Raw genomic sequence first — 13,622 nt, 5'->3', positions numbered from 1 at the left:
GTGCCTAGTGCCCCGTCCCCTCCACACATATTTTAAGGAATGTGGTTTGTTTCTAGCCTCTCACTCCTAGCTGTTCTCTGGCTTGGGTCTTTGAAGCCTGGCTCAGAGTACCCAGGAAATGAAGGATAGATACACACACATACAGAAATGCCAGGATGGGGTGTTTTGGGCTCAAATGGAGAAACCGCAGCAGCTTAGAAATTCAGCATATTTATTATATCCAGTTGAACATGGAGGCAGGGTTAGCTAATTTTTGTAGGAGCAGTCTCTGTAGGGGCATAGTCTTTAGGGGGTGACTATAGTGGACATTTTCTGCACATATTGTCAACATTTGAACTTGGGTCAGAAGAAGGCTTTGCCATCTCCACTCCTCTCCCCCCCAGCCCCCACATACACACAAGGCTCACCTGGGGAAGGTTCCGCCACTCCCAGGGGTCTGTAACATTCTACTCCCCCCCCCCCTCCACATACACACAAGGCTCACCTGGGGAAGGTTCCGCCACTCCCAGGGGTCTGTAACATTCTACTCCCCCCACCCCCCACATACACACAAGGCTCACCTGGGGAAGGTTCCGCCACTCCCAGGGGTCTGTAACATTCTACTCCCCCCCCCCCCCACATACACACAAGGCTCACCTGGGGAAGACTCTGCCACTCCCAGGGTCTGAAACATTAGAGTCCTTGACATAGACATATCCTTGTCAACAACACACATTTACTCAGGATTTCACTTGTTCTCTACAAGCTCTCATACCCAGAAGGCTGATGTTTGCCACAATGGGAAAAGAGCTAGAAGAAATCTAGAGGAGAAAAGAACAGACAAATGAGATTTGTGGAAGAAGCCTGTACATGGCCCACCATGAGTCATTCTGAAGATCTCTCCTAATCAGGAATTTGAGAGTAGTATCCCCCTCTGTCCAGGGAGCCCCTGGAGCCCCCTCCCTGTACCCCATCTATCAAGCAGTGGCCTCTCACAACAATATGAGTGTCTGAACTGGCCCTTTCCCACTTCACACTATGGACTGTGACAGACCCAGGAGCACTGCCTCTATGAGAAAAATGACATGGCTAGCTGTCAGCTTGGAGAGGCAGCTACAGAAGGTCCTCAGAATGTGAACTTAAGACTTAGAAAACATCTACAGACACAGGAAGCAGAGAAATAGCCTAAAGCCACAGTATGCTGGATGGCTTGTATAGCATATTCCTAGAGCATTGCCCATCAGTGAGGAAGGATGTCTTCTGCATCCCCATCCCCATAAGAAACTAAAGTCAGACCAGAGCCTGTCTTATTCCAGGGAAGTTTGCCATCTCAGTGATGCAAACAGCGATATTCATTTTCTAGAGACTCAGGCTAATACAAGATGCATCCAAAAAAAGGTGGTCACAGTGGAAGAACTCAGGATTAGCCAGAGAGTGGCAAATCCAAGGATTAGAGAGAATGAGCATGAGAAGAGCATCTCCCACGGAACTCATAACAAGTTTATGGTCCTAGTGAGCTTGCAGCCTTGCAGTCACCTTCCTGGGAATCTGATGGACAAGGGCTAAGCGTTTGTTTTAATGTGGTTAAAATCTAGCATTGTTCTCAAGCTCCCAAAAGAAGTAAAATGTCAGTCCACTGTGTAGGGTACCACATGCCTCCTTGCAAGGCCTTCCAGAAAAGGAGATTAAAAAAACTTAGTAGCCTGCAGTGGAAGTCCTTAGAAACAGCAGTCCGGGTACAGTTTGTTAACACAGGAAGCAGAGTCCATCAGTGTGTGAGGGGAAAAATAAATGGGCATCATGTGCTTTCAGACATGTAAAGGAGACTCAAGAGCAGTTAAAAGCAAGCAGAACCTGAAAATCAAAACCAGGAAATTAAGCAATAACTGAAACCTAAGTCAGTGAGACATTCAGTATTATGTTAGACACAAGACAAGAACTTGAGACTTGCAGGAAGTCATGAAGAAACCATCTGGAATGAAGCCCAGAGCACCAGGGAAAAGTAGGGTGACAGTGACATTCAGGACCAGAGCCATCAGAAAGAAGAGGGAGGCTGACAGCCCAGAGGCTCCCAAAGTGGACTGAGGCTGTAGCTCCTTGGCCCAACAGAAGAATCCTCCCAAGACAGATGAGAAGGACTCCACCTAGATGGAGACATGGCTTGGCCTTGGGGCAGGTGACTTAAGGGAGGAGACACAAGTAGGCAGCAGGCAGCAAACACACTCTAAGGAGGACAACATAAAGATATTCTAATACAGACAGGCAGTGGGGCTAATACAAGAGCCACCATGTGGGAAGAACTGGGAGGGCGCTGTTGACAGAGAACCTATGTGAGGCATGCTGGGAGAGGAGGGAGGAAAATACACAAGGTGGTGAATCAAACTAACAAATGGGTACAAGTGAGAGCATAATGTCTGGTGGGGCCACCAGACCAGCACTCCAGAGGAATGGTAGACAGGACATTTAGACATTAGGATATTGAGTTTGTTATACTTCAGAGAAGCTCCTACAGAGCAGGCAGGATATATAACTTCCTTTTGAGTTAGTAAAGTGTATAATGTGAAAAATCCCTAAAGGAAGAAAAGAAGACTATACCATGAGTTACATATGTCATACAAGTGTCATGAAAAGGGGCTGGCTGGAACCTTGGGACTAAAGTCCAAGCTAATGGTCACATACACATCGGGCCCAGGAGCAGAGAAAAATAAGTAAAAAATGGGATACAGAAAAACTAGTACCTAGCAAGTTTTCAGGATAAAAGCGAAACTAGATTGACTAGATATAAGGATCACTGAGAAGACTAGTAAAGGTCCTCACTACAACCACTGTAAGAAAGCTTTAGAGATCAAGGTCCAGGAGGAAAGAGCACACTACTAGAGGAATGTAGGTGGAGAGCAGAGCCAGGTGAGTAGACCCATCTTCATCACGAACTTTATACAAGCTACTACAACAGCTCATATACAAAGGCACCCTGGGACATGAGCCTCATGGACATAAAGAAACCCCATGTGAAGAATGCTGGTCATGTAAAGACTGAGAAGCTGATAGGAAACAGTTTCAAGTGTGAACCCAAAGCTAGGGCAACAGAAGAACAAGGATGAATATGTGACTTTCACATATACTGGAGAAAGAGAGGTCCCAACATGATAGCAGAAAGGGTCATCAGGAAGGCAAAACATGAGGTGTTCCCAACATGATGGTACTTGGGGTAAGCCCCTACTGCCTAGCTGTACCAGAAGGAAGAACCCCAGTCTGCTGCAGGCCATCCCTGATATCTGTGGCAAGCACAAAGCCTCCAGAAGAGATTCTGGATACTTCTGCCCTGAGACAAGATAGTTTTCCAGGTGCTCAAAATCCTCAGCAAACAGGCATTGGCGGTGTTGGTACTGAGTGGGGCAGTCGCCTTTTGCATCTTTGCTTGAAGTTCTGAGTCCTGGGGGCATTAGTGTGAGTGGCTTTGTCCCCAAGCCCCATGCTAGCCCTGGAATGGCTCCTCCTCTGTACTACTGCCCCTCTCAATGTGATGCTGTAGCTGTTTTCACTGTCACTGGTAGGATGGAGTCTATGGCCCGAGTGTATGCAGGGAACACTGGGACCAGTTTGAGTGCTACCACAACCCATCCAGGCGGCCTGATGTGCTGCACTACACACTTCCTGAAGTACCTTCCTCAGGTCACCCGTGAGCTCAGAGATCAGCCACTTTCCTGTCATTATTTTCCTCAGGGGCGGGAAAGGAGTCAGGCAGGCTTTGGAGGGCCAGAGCAGCGTTCTTCTGTCAGGTGCAGTGCTGTTGGGTGCTGTGAGTGATTCCCTACACCGTCTGTCTGGGCAGTGTCTGGACTTGTGCATGGCAACACCTAGCTTCCTGAGGACCCTGAGGACTAACGCACAGAGTGCTGGCAACAGGCATCAATTCCAGTTCCCACAAAGAGGGGATGAAGGGTCTGACTGGTAGTCATCTACAACTGTAAGATCAAGGCTTTTGATCATTTAAAACTGATAGCTTGTTATTGGTTGTCTGGGAGTTGAGATCCCAGAAATTAAATTCTCTTCTTTCATGTAGACAATGTGCATTTCCTCTCTGGAGGGAGAAGAAGTGAAAATATACAAAGACAAAGCATTAGAGAGAAAGGAGGCCGCCCTGTCATTGGTGGCTTGTTTCTTGTCAGAAGTCCTGCCTCCCTTTGCAGGCTGTGGCACATTCAATTTCTCCATCTGCTAGGCCAAGTTCAGTAATAGGTGGTGCTTCATTTTCACTCTAAAATTTGAGCCAAGCAAAAACTGGCCAGAACACTTGGGAGTTGTTCTACAAAAGTGAAATACAAAAAAGCATTTCTCTCAGCAAAAAACAGTCTTACTCTGAATAAACACTAGGTCTAGGAATTGGCTTTCTGTTGGCTTTCAGGGGGCTCTGACTTTGGTGGGCATAGAAAAACCTGAGTTCTGGTCAACCAAAGTCAAGAGTAACCTGAGCCCTGTTCCTCACTGGCAACACATTGTAGCCAGAAGTGGAGCAGCCAGCAAGAGCAGCTTAGAAGGAAGGGTAGATGGTAACCATTGGCCTGTTGTCGTCTGATCTTCACTTTTGATTCTTATCTCTGCCTGGGACATAGACAACAAGGTTGAATACATGCAGACAAGGCCCTATCAGCCTGGCTGATCCCCATTCCTATGCAGATGCCATGTGCAAATGCTCGAAGTGTGCAGCAGTGTAGGCATGTGACTCACATTCTGATAGTTCAGCTACCCTTACACCTCTGAAGAGAGGAAAGGTGGCTGAAACACACTACAGACTCAGGACACAGGACCAGAGTGAGTGCTGTGGTGGTACTATCTCACACCCAATACCTCACCACAAACCCAGATACATGAGGCCCAAGGGACTCTGGTCTATGCCAAGTCCATCAAAAAGAAAACAGATGGAGCTAACTGGCAGGTCATTGTCCCTTACTGCACTCAGCTGCCCTCCCAGAGAGACTTTAAAAGCCCCCCATGGAAAAGACCCTCTTAATGGAATACGGCCTATCTCCAAACTGAGCGTGACCTGAAGCTTCCAGAAAAAGTCAGACCTACTTCCAATACGGTATAAGAATAACTGGCTAATTTAGAATTTTGTGATTGTGGAAAAGCTGGAATGTTGAAGATCTCTAGAGTAGTGGTTCTCAACCTGTGGGTTGCTACTCCCTTGGGGTCAAAGGACCCTTTCATGGGGGTTGCATATCAGATATCCTGCATATCAGATATTTACATTATGATTCACAACAGTGGCAAAGTTACAATGATAAAGTAGCAACAAAAACAATTTTATGGTTGGGGTCACCACACATGAAGAACTGTATTTGGATGCTGAGAACCACTGATCTAGAGAAAAATTACACTGGGCATTCTTTATAGCCCCTCATTGTCCACTACTGTGTCTGATATAATATCCTTGTGACTATCAAGTAAAATCTTTTGAAATGTAGTATCTTAACAAGTCACTAGCTTCTACCAATGTCATCACTGCTGAAAGCTAAGAATGTGATCAGATAACATGTGAGACCTACAGATGAGACTTCCTTTGCTAACCTGTCCAACCTGATGTTTCAACCAATGGATTTGAAAAAGACCTTGATTTACAGCTTTAAAAAATTCTGTAAGCATAAAAAGTTGGTAAAATTGGTGGTACACGTGATTTTTTTTGGGGGGGGGGACAGAGGGCAATTTGAATTGATGTTCTTGGGTCATGGTTACTCTTGCTTCGCTCAAAAATGAACTCTTATTCCTTTTCATGTAAAAGCTGTGTTTTGTATCAATATGAGTGATCTGCTTTAAAAGGGAGGATTGAACCATGTGCTTTGCTGATGTTTTTCTACCCAGGAAAAGAGCTAGTTCCTGAAGTCCACATCCTGCCTTCAAGACTTAAGCCCACTTGGTATAGAAGTGCTTGACAATGGCTTGCTGTTTTAATGCTGGGGAGAAGCCTCTCCTGAAGTGTGGATCAGGCAGCCTTCTATCTCCTTTCACAACACAATGTGAAGGAGCTAAGACAATGCACCTCAAAAAGTGCTGCTCTGGATGTGGACAATGGTAAGCAGAAATGGCAGGAGTGAGCAATAGCATCACTTTCTGATGGTCCCATTCTAAGAAGTAGGAGGTGAAATTACATGGGAGGAAATGCCTAAACCAGAGGCAAGAATTTATTTTTTAATCAACAAGGACCATGTCATTCTGTTATCCTTTAAGATCTCCTACTGATCTAATTTGGCACATGGGTGGTCCACTAACTGGCTCTATTTCTTATGAAGGTTCCTATGCTTCAGGACTCTAATGAATAAACTTGTGTGTGTGTCCTGGTCATTCCCCGTAAACTCAAGTCTCAAGCCACCTGAGACTGTGTCTTTAGGTAAGTGCATGTGCAGGTGCATGTGCTAGTGACATTTCCTCTTAGACATGCGAAGTTCACACTCATGAGTTCTAAATAGTTTTAGAGTAAACATCATTTCTAGACACCACTGACATTAGCCAGTGTCCCAGGCAAAGCTTCTTCCAAGCCACTGGTTTTCAACCTTCCTATGCTGCAACCCTTAAATACAATTCCTTTAATACAATTATTTTGTTGCTACTTCAGAACTGTAATCTTGCTATTGTTATGAATCATAATGTAAATATCTGATATTGCAGAATCTCTGATATGTGACCTCTGTGAAAGGGTCCTTCTACTCCCCAAAGGGTTGTGGCTTCTTTGAGGTTGAGAACTATTGTTCTAAGCATATGGACATGAATTATGTAGTTCATAGGTGCCTATAAGCAGAATAAAAATTTAAGATATTTCAGTGGAGGTTGCTGGTTTTAACACATTAAAAAAACCTAACAAATCAACATAAAATAACATATTAGAAGGACTCATTAGCAGCTAAACCAACTTTGGGCAGTTTCTGTCCCACAAGAAGCCAGCCGCCACTCTGGCTCCCTGGTAAATGAGTGCTTGTGTTGGCAGAATGAAGGAATACATGAAGCAGCCAGGAGGAAGGGGTGGGAACAGCATATTGGAACTGAAGTTAGGTCTGCTGCCCACATGCAGAGCACATCACAGCTGGCCATGAAGAGTATCACCAGCTGACAGGATACCTCAAAGTCATTGGTGGCACCTGCTGCGCCCACCATGGGATGTATCAGCTGAGTCTGCCATCTCCTCTGGGTGGCTGATGGGACTCCTACAGAGTTTTCTGACCAGAGTTTTCTGGTCAGGGTCAGCAGAGAACCACAAGAGGTTTGTATCTATCCAATCCTAGGGATGTGAGTGTCAGGGCTACGGAGGTGCCTGAAACCCAGGTTCTGTGGTCACACCCCAGGAAAGGCTGAACAAAGGATCTGACTCTAATCTGCACACTAAGCTGTCCTCGGTGAGTTCTGGGAATGAAGAGAATGTGGAGTCATCAGAGCCCAGATATGTAGCCACTAGAGGAAGGAAGGCCAGAGAGAGGAAGGCAATATGTGTCATTGGGGAACACCTGGCCACCAGGAATGGGAGCAAGAAGCAAGGGGCAATGGTGCAGGCCTGTAATCTCAGTACTCAGGAGGTAGAGGCAGGAGGATAACTGAATTTAAGGCCAGTCTAGGCTACATAGCGAGTTTCAAGGCAGTCACAGCTACACAGCAAGCTCTTGTCTCAAAACAAACAAACAAATAAAGGCAAAAATAAGTGAAATGAATAAAGTGCTTTGTGCCTCCGAGAAGCTAGAGACCTACTGGTCCCTGAAGCTAAGAGAAAGACAAGACAAGCACCCTTCTACCTAGCAATGGTTCCCAAATACAGAAACTCCTTTTACTTGAGAAATATGATAGACAGTGGACCTTCCCTGGGCTTTGGTAAGCTCCTTCACAATTCACGGTGGAATCTCAACCGTAGGCATTTGTTCTGGCCTCTTAATGGCTCAGCTGTGAGGACTGGACAAGGTCCTCAAGAGATAGGGATGTCCCTGAGCAGCTGGTGTAAATTCTGCGCTCCTGAGTGGGATGCAAGCAACCGATAAGGAAGGGTAAGGACACTGGCATACCAAACTTTTATTTCTATTTTAAAAGATCATTCATTCATTCACTTTACATCCTAATCGTAACTCCCTCCCTCCTCTCCTCCCAGCCCCACCCTCCATCCTCCCTCCCCCATCCATCCTCCCCTACTCCTCAGAAAAGGGGAGCCTCCCCAGCCCCCATCCCAGCACATCAAGTTGCACCAAGACTCCTCAGTGGCCTGGCAAGGCAGCCCTGCCAGAGGGAAATGATGGAAAAACATGCAACAGAGTCCTTGGCAGAGACAGCCCCGGCTCTCCTTACCAGAGAACTCACATGAAGACCAAGATACCAATTGGGTACATATGTGCAGGGGGCCTAGTTGAGCACATACTTGGTCCTTGGATGTTGCCTCAGTTTCCACAAGCCTCACCTAGGGCCCAGGTTAGTCGGCCATTTTGGTCTTCTTGTGGAGCTCCTGACCCCTCTGGGTCCTTCTATTCTTCCACCCCCACTCTTTCATAAGGCTCCCTGTGCTCCAGTGATAGGCTGTCTCACCAACCCTATATCCAACAGCTGGCTCTCCACATCTGGTTTTCACCCTCATTTCCCTTAGCACCCCCCCCACCCCCATTCCCTCTCTTCAAGTACTTCCTCTGGAATGCTAATCAGCTATTAAAAATGAGGAAATCATAAAATTTGCAGGCAAATGGATGGAACTAGAAAATATGCTGAGTGAGGTAACCCAAACCCAATACACACATGGTATGTATTCGGTTATAAGTAAATATTAGCCATGTGGTACAGGAATAACCATACTACAATCCACAGACCCAAAGAAGCAAAGTGACAAGGAGGGGCCAAAAGAAGGTACTTGAATCTCAGGAGAAATAGAATAGACATCAGAAGAAAAGGAAGAGAGAGAACTAGGTGGGGGGTTGGGGGAGGGGCACAAGGGTGGGGAGAACAGGATGAGAGGTGAGGAGGCTGGGAGAGAGAAGAGAAACCAAAGTGGGAGGCATCTCTGGGACAAGCTGCAAACCTTTAATGGGGTAGGCTCCTGGGAAGTTATGGGGTTGACTCTAGCTATGATTCTATCATCTTGGGGTATGGAGACTGAAGTTGCCACTTCCTATAGCCAGGCAGGTCTTCCAGGAGAGGACGGAGACATCAACCTAACCACAAAACCTTCCACCCAAAAGGTACTCTGCCTACGAGGTGTGCAGGGATAAAGATGGAGCAGAGATTGTGGGCATGGCCAACCTATGACTAGCCCAACTTGAGACCTACCCCATGGGAGAGAGCCAACCCCTGACACTATTAATGATACTCTGCTATGCTTACAGACAGAAGCCTAACATAACTGCTCTCTGAGAGGCTCCAACCAGAATCGGGTCAAAACATGCTGAGACCCACAGACAAACATTAGGCAGAGCTCAGGGAGTCTTGTGGAAGAGTTGGGGGAAAGAAGGACCCAGAGGGCACAAAAACTCCACAATGAGATGTACAGAGTAAACTAACTTAGGCCCATGGGGGCTCAGAGACTGAACCACCAGCCAAAGAGCATGCATGCACTGGACCTAGGCTCCCTACACATATGTAGCTCATGGGCAGCTTGGTCTTCATGAGGGTCGCCTAGCAATTGGAGTGGGCGCTGTCTTTGACATGGACTCTGCTGCCTTCTTTTGAATCACTTTCCTCTATCTGGGCTGCCATGTCTGGCCTCAGTAGAAAGGATGCGCTTAGTCCTGATGAGACTTGATGGGCTGGGGAATGGTGGGGGTTGTTGTTGTTGGGGGTCCCCCTTTCTGAGGAGAAGGGGAGGAGGGAAGGGGAAGAAGGTGGGAAGGTGGAACTGGGAGGAGAGGAGGGAGGGGGCTACAGTCAGGATGTAAATTAAATAAATAAATTAATGATTAAAAAAAGTACTTCTGTTCTTGCAGAAGACCCACTTTTAGTTCCCAGTGCCTATAATGTATCTCACAACTGTGGTTTGAATATGTTTGGCCCCTATAACTTATGCTTGGCCCATAGAGAATGGCACTATTAGGAGGTGTGGCCTAGTTGGAGTAGGTGTGGTCTTATTGGAGAAAGTGTGTCACTGTGGGGGCAGGCTCCTATGCCAAAGCTCCAGCCAGCATGGAATTCCCGTCTCCTGCTGTCTCCAGCTTCTCCAGCACCAAGTCTGCCTACACACTGCCATGCTTCTCACCATACTAATAACAGACTAAACCTCTGAAACTGTGATTAAACCCAATTAATGTTTTCATTTAGAAGGCTTGCCTTGGTCATGACGTCTCCTCACAGCAATGAAACTGTAACTAAGACAACTGTAACTGTTCCTGACAACCTGACACCTTCTCTGCCCTTTGCTGGCAGCAGGCATGAGCACGCACGCACACGCACACACACACACACACACACACACACACACACACACACACACACACATTGACTATCACACATACACATAAAATAATAATAAAAAAATAATAATAAACCTCAGGGTTCTGCATAAGACAGATTAACCAGAAGAAATTATGCAAGTTTAGTAATTTTTTTTTAAATGAGGCATTGGGGTTCCACTGATGCAAAACCCTCATGCTTTGGAAGCAAGGTAGACAGATAGAGGCACTGCTTGACGTAGTCCTGTGCACATTGGGGAGGTAGAGACAAGCAAATAGTTAGGGCTCAACAGTCTGCCAGACAAGTTGAATCTGTCTATTGTAGGTGTCTTAGTCACTGTTCTATTGCTGTGAAGAGACACCATAACCAAGGTAACTCTGAGAAGGAAATCAATTAACTGGAAGCTTGCATACAGTGAGAAGCTTGGTTGTATGTAGAAAAGTGCTGGAGCAGTAGCTGACAGCTACATTAGGATCTGTAGGCAAAGCGAGAGTAAGAGCAAGAGAGAGATCAAGAACAAGAGAGTAAGAGTGGGGGACGGAGGGAGAGAGGAGGAGAGGGAAGATGAGCAAGCCTAGGCTTGGAACGTATTGGTCAAAAGCATGTGCTTATTATGAAGGGATTGGTTGTAACTAAACTTGAAGAAATGTTGAGGATGTTTCACAAGAGACCATGAGGGTGAAGGGCTGGGGGAGTCTGTGGCCAAGGGAGTCTGTGGACACAAGAGCCACCTATCAAGAAGACCAAGATGACTGAGTTTCTCTCTAAGAAACAGCATACTCAGATCTTATTGAACCCAAGAACTCTCAGGTTTGTACAGACCCTCTGAGGCTTGCAGAGAAATTTTTATTCAGGTCATGGCTGCTCTGGCAAGAGATCACATCCAAAGGCCTTCTAGGTCTTCGTGATCCAACTGCAATACAGACATGCCTTTAATCCAGGAGACAGAGGCAAGCAGATCTAAGTTCAAAGCCAGCCTGGTATAGAGCAAGTTTCAGGTAAAGAAAAGCTTAGTCCAGGTGTGATAGTACCTTTAATCCCAAACAAAGAAGGTGAAGTTAGTTTGTAGAAGGAAACACTCATGCTTGAAGTAATGTCTAACTGAGTAGCAGAAAAGGTGACAAATCAGAGAAAGATTTGACAGAATAGGATATACCCAACTCTCATGAGAAGAGAGGAAATGGAAACTACTTAATGAGCAATGTAGAGGAAAAGAGGTACTTTCACAGGGATAGTAATAGAGAGACAGGTTGCAGAAAGAAAGAGAAAGAGAGACAGAGACAGAGAGAGAGAGAGAGAGAGAGAACTCAGGTGAAGACCAAATGAGCCAGAGATGAGAAGCCAGGAGATTAGAGCAGATTGCTTGAGTTAGTTTGAGGTCAAGCAGAACAACTCAGAGGCCAAGAGAAAATAAGATCGAATAAGATAGTTGGGAGAGGAGTTTGAACCAACACTTGAGTTAAACCAGGCAGCCCAGAACTCAGTAAGAACAAGAAAGGGTGAGCTTATCAAGCAATAAGTCTCAGAGGCTGAAGGTTAAATGATATGGAGGGTAGAAGCTTCCAGGTCTAGGCACAGGTTAGCAGACAGAGGCAATAATCCTCAGAGACAACAACTGAAACAGGTGAATAAACGTTCCTTTTACAGAGGCTATTAAAGCATCCCATCCCTAACACAAGTAATAGGGCTAATCACAGCACAACTCCACAAGGATCCATTGGACTCCCATGAAAGAGTGAGGATCTCCTGGCTGAGACCTGTGGACACCAGCATATCCCAGCAGGTCAGCATGGCCAGGGGCAGTGTGGGTCTCCTCTTCCCTTGGGGCCAACATCTCACAAGGGCAGGAAGAGGGGGAAGGCAGGAAGGAATGATGGACTTCCAGGACCAGCTGCAGGGAGGCAGATTAACTTTACTCCAGGGCTGAGAAAAATATATATGAAAAGGGAAGCAGCTAGGAGGTATTCTGTTTGGTGCTCACAGTGTACTTCATTTGCATGAAACAGGATGGTCCTATCAACTATGCAGGGGTGCACTATCTAATTATATGGCCAGGGGTCAGAAAGCATTCTGCAGGAAGTTGTGTCAGAGGTTAGGCAAAGAGTAGGAAGCCCCACTAGGGAAAGGGAGTCCTCCATTTTGTGCTGAGCTCAGAGAACTGTCCGATCATTGAAGCTGCAACCATCAGCAGCAGGGCCCTCCAACAGGGCAGAGCTGTGAAACAGCTAACAATGGCCATGGAAGATTTCAGGACTAGATGGTCTTGAGGGGCATCCCTGGCCTAAGTATACAATTGGGATAAAGTCACCTAACGCTGTAATGCTGCCATTCTAGTACGACAGTCCAAGTGGGAAGTCTAGAACTGGTCTGCTAGGATGGTACATCAAGCACACAAGGGGTGTGAGAGGCAGGAAGGTGATCTTGCTTTCAGCTTAGAGTGTGGGCTATTTCCAACTCACCATCTGACCCCTGCAGAAAAGAGGTAGAGTGACCCAGTCCTACACTACTATGCCCTGGGATTTGTGGCCCCTGATTTGCAGGTCAAGTCTTATCTGGCTGAATGGTGACCATGTTCAACTACATCTTTCTCAGAGAGCTCTTATGCTGTTCCCTGAGTCAGCAGACTCCTAAGGCCACTTGACTATCCATTCCATTAAGGATGGGAAAAGAAGGTTATTGACAAGCAGGGGGCTCCACAGGTGTTTCCAGATCTACGTACCTTTCTCTACTGACCATTACAGGCTCCTCAGAGGCAGGTCCCTTTCTCATTTTGATGGGTCACCAAATTCTGTGTGGAGTCTACAGAGTGATGCACTGCCTGTGGAACGTTCTCAGAGCCAAGCTCATCATGTGGAGAAAACTGTGGGCCGTAACCTTTCAGAGATCCCTCCTAGGTCAGGCTTCTGGCTGTCAAGTCCACACTAGCTCCATCACAAGTCTTCCACCCCAGACTCAGGAAGTCACTTCTGAACTTGAAAGATTATGCCCATCAAGCAGGACCTGCAACAGCCTGCAAGAAGCTCAGGCTCTCTCCAGTGTGGGATCCAGGTAGCTGTAAGCTACCCTGTCTACCGTTTTTTCCCCTACCCGTTGGCAGGGTCCTCTGCTGTTCTATAGCTATTTCTTCCAAATAGAAATTCACAAGCAGGATGCTCAGGCAACATACAAGATTCTCAGATTAATTACTCAGTTTACACAAGCAACTGCTAGTGGGGGAGAATCTGCAGTGGAGCTGCCGGCAAGCT

At 46.5% G+C, this 13,622-nt stretch overlaps 1 protein-coding gene across 1 annotated transcript in view; it reads right to left on the bottom strand.

Moving 5' to 3' along the window:
* Positions 1–653: 653 nt before the first annotated feature.
* Trip13 (thyroid hormone receptor interactor 13) overlaps positions 654–13,622 on the bottom strand; it is a 40,287-nt gene continuing 27,318 nt past the window's right edge. Inside the window, exon 13 of the mRNA XM_060380354.1 lies at positions 654–800. Within this exon, the coding sequence (XP_060236337.1) occupies positions 720–800 (81 nt within the window). The 3' untranslated portion in view covers positions 654–719. The remainder of the gene's footprint in view (positions 801–13,622) is intronic.

This window comes from Meriones unguiculatus, chromosome 3, assembly GCF_030254825.1.
Source record: "Meriones unguiculatus strain TT.TT164.6M chromosome 3, Bangor_MerUng_6.1, whole genome shotgun sequence".
Taxonomy (NCBI): domain Eukaryota; kingdom Metazoa; phylum Chordata; class Mammalia; order Rodentia; family Muridae; genus Meriones; species Meriones unguiculatus.
Note: the sequence above shows the minus strand (reverse complement) of the source record. Positions and strands in the feature narration are given on the sequence as shown.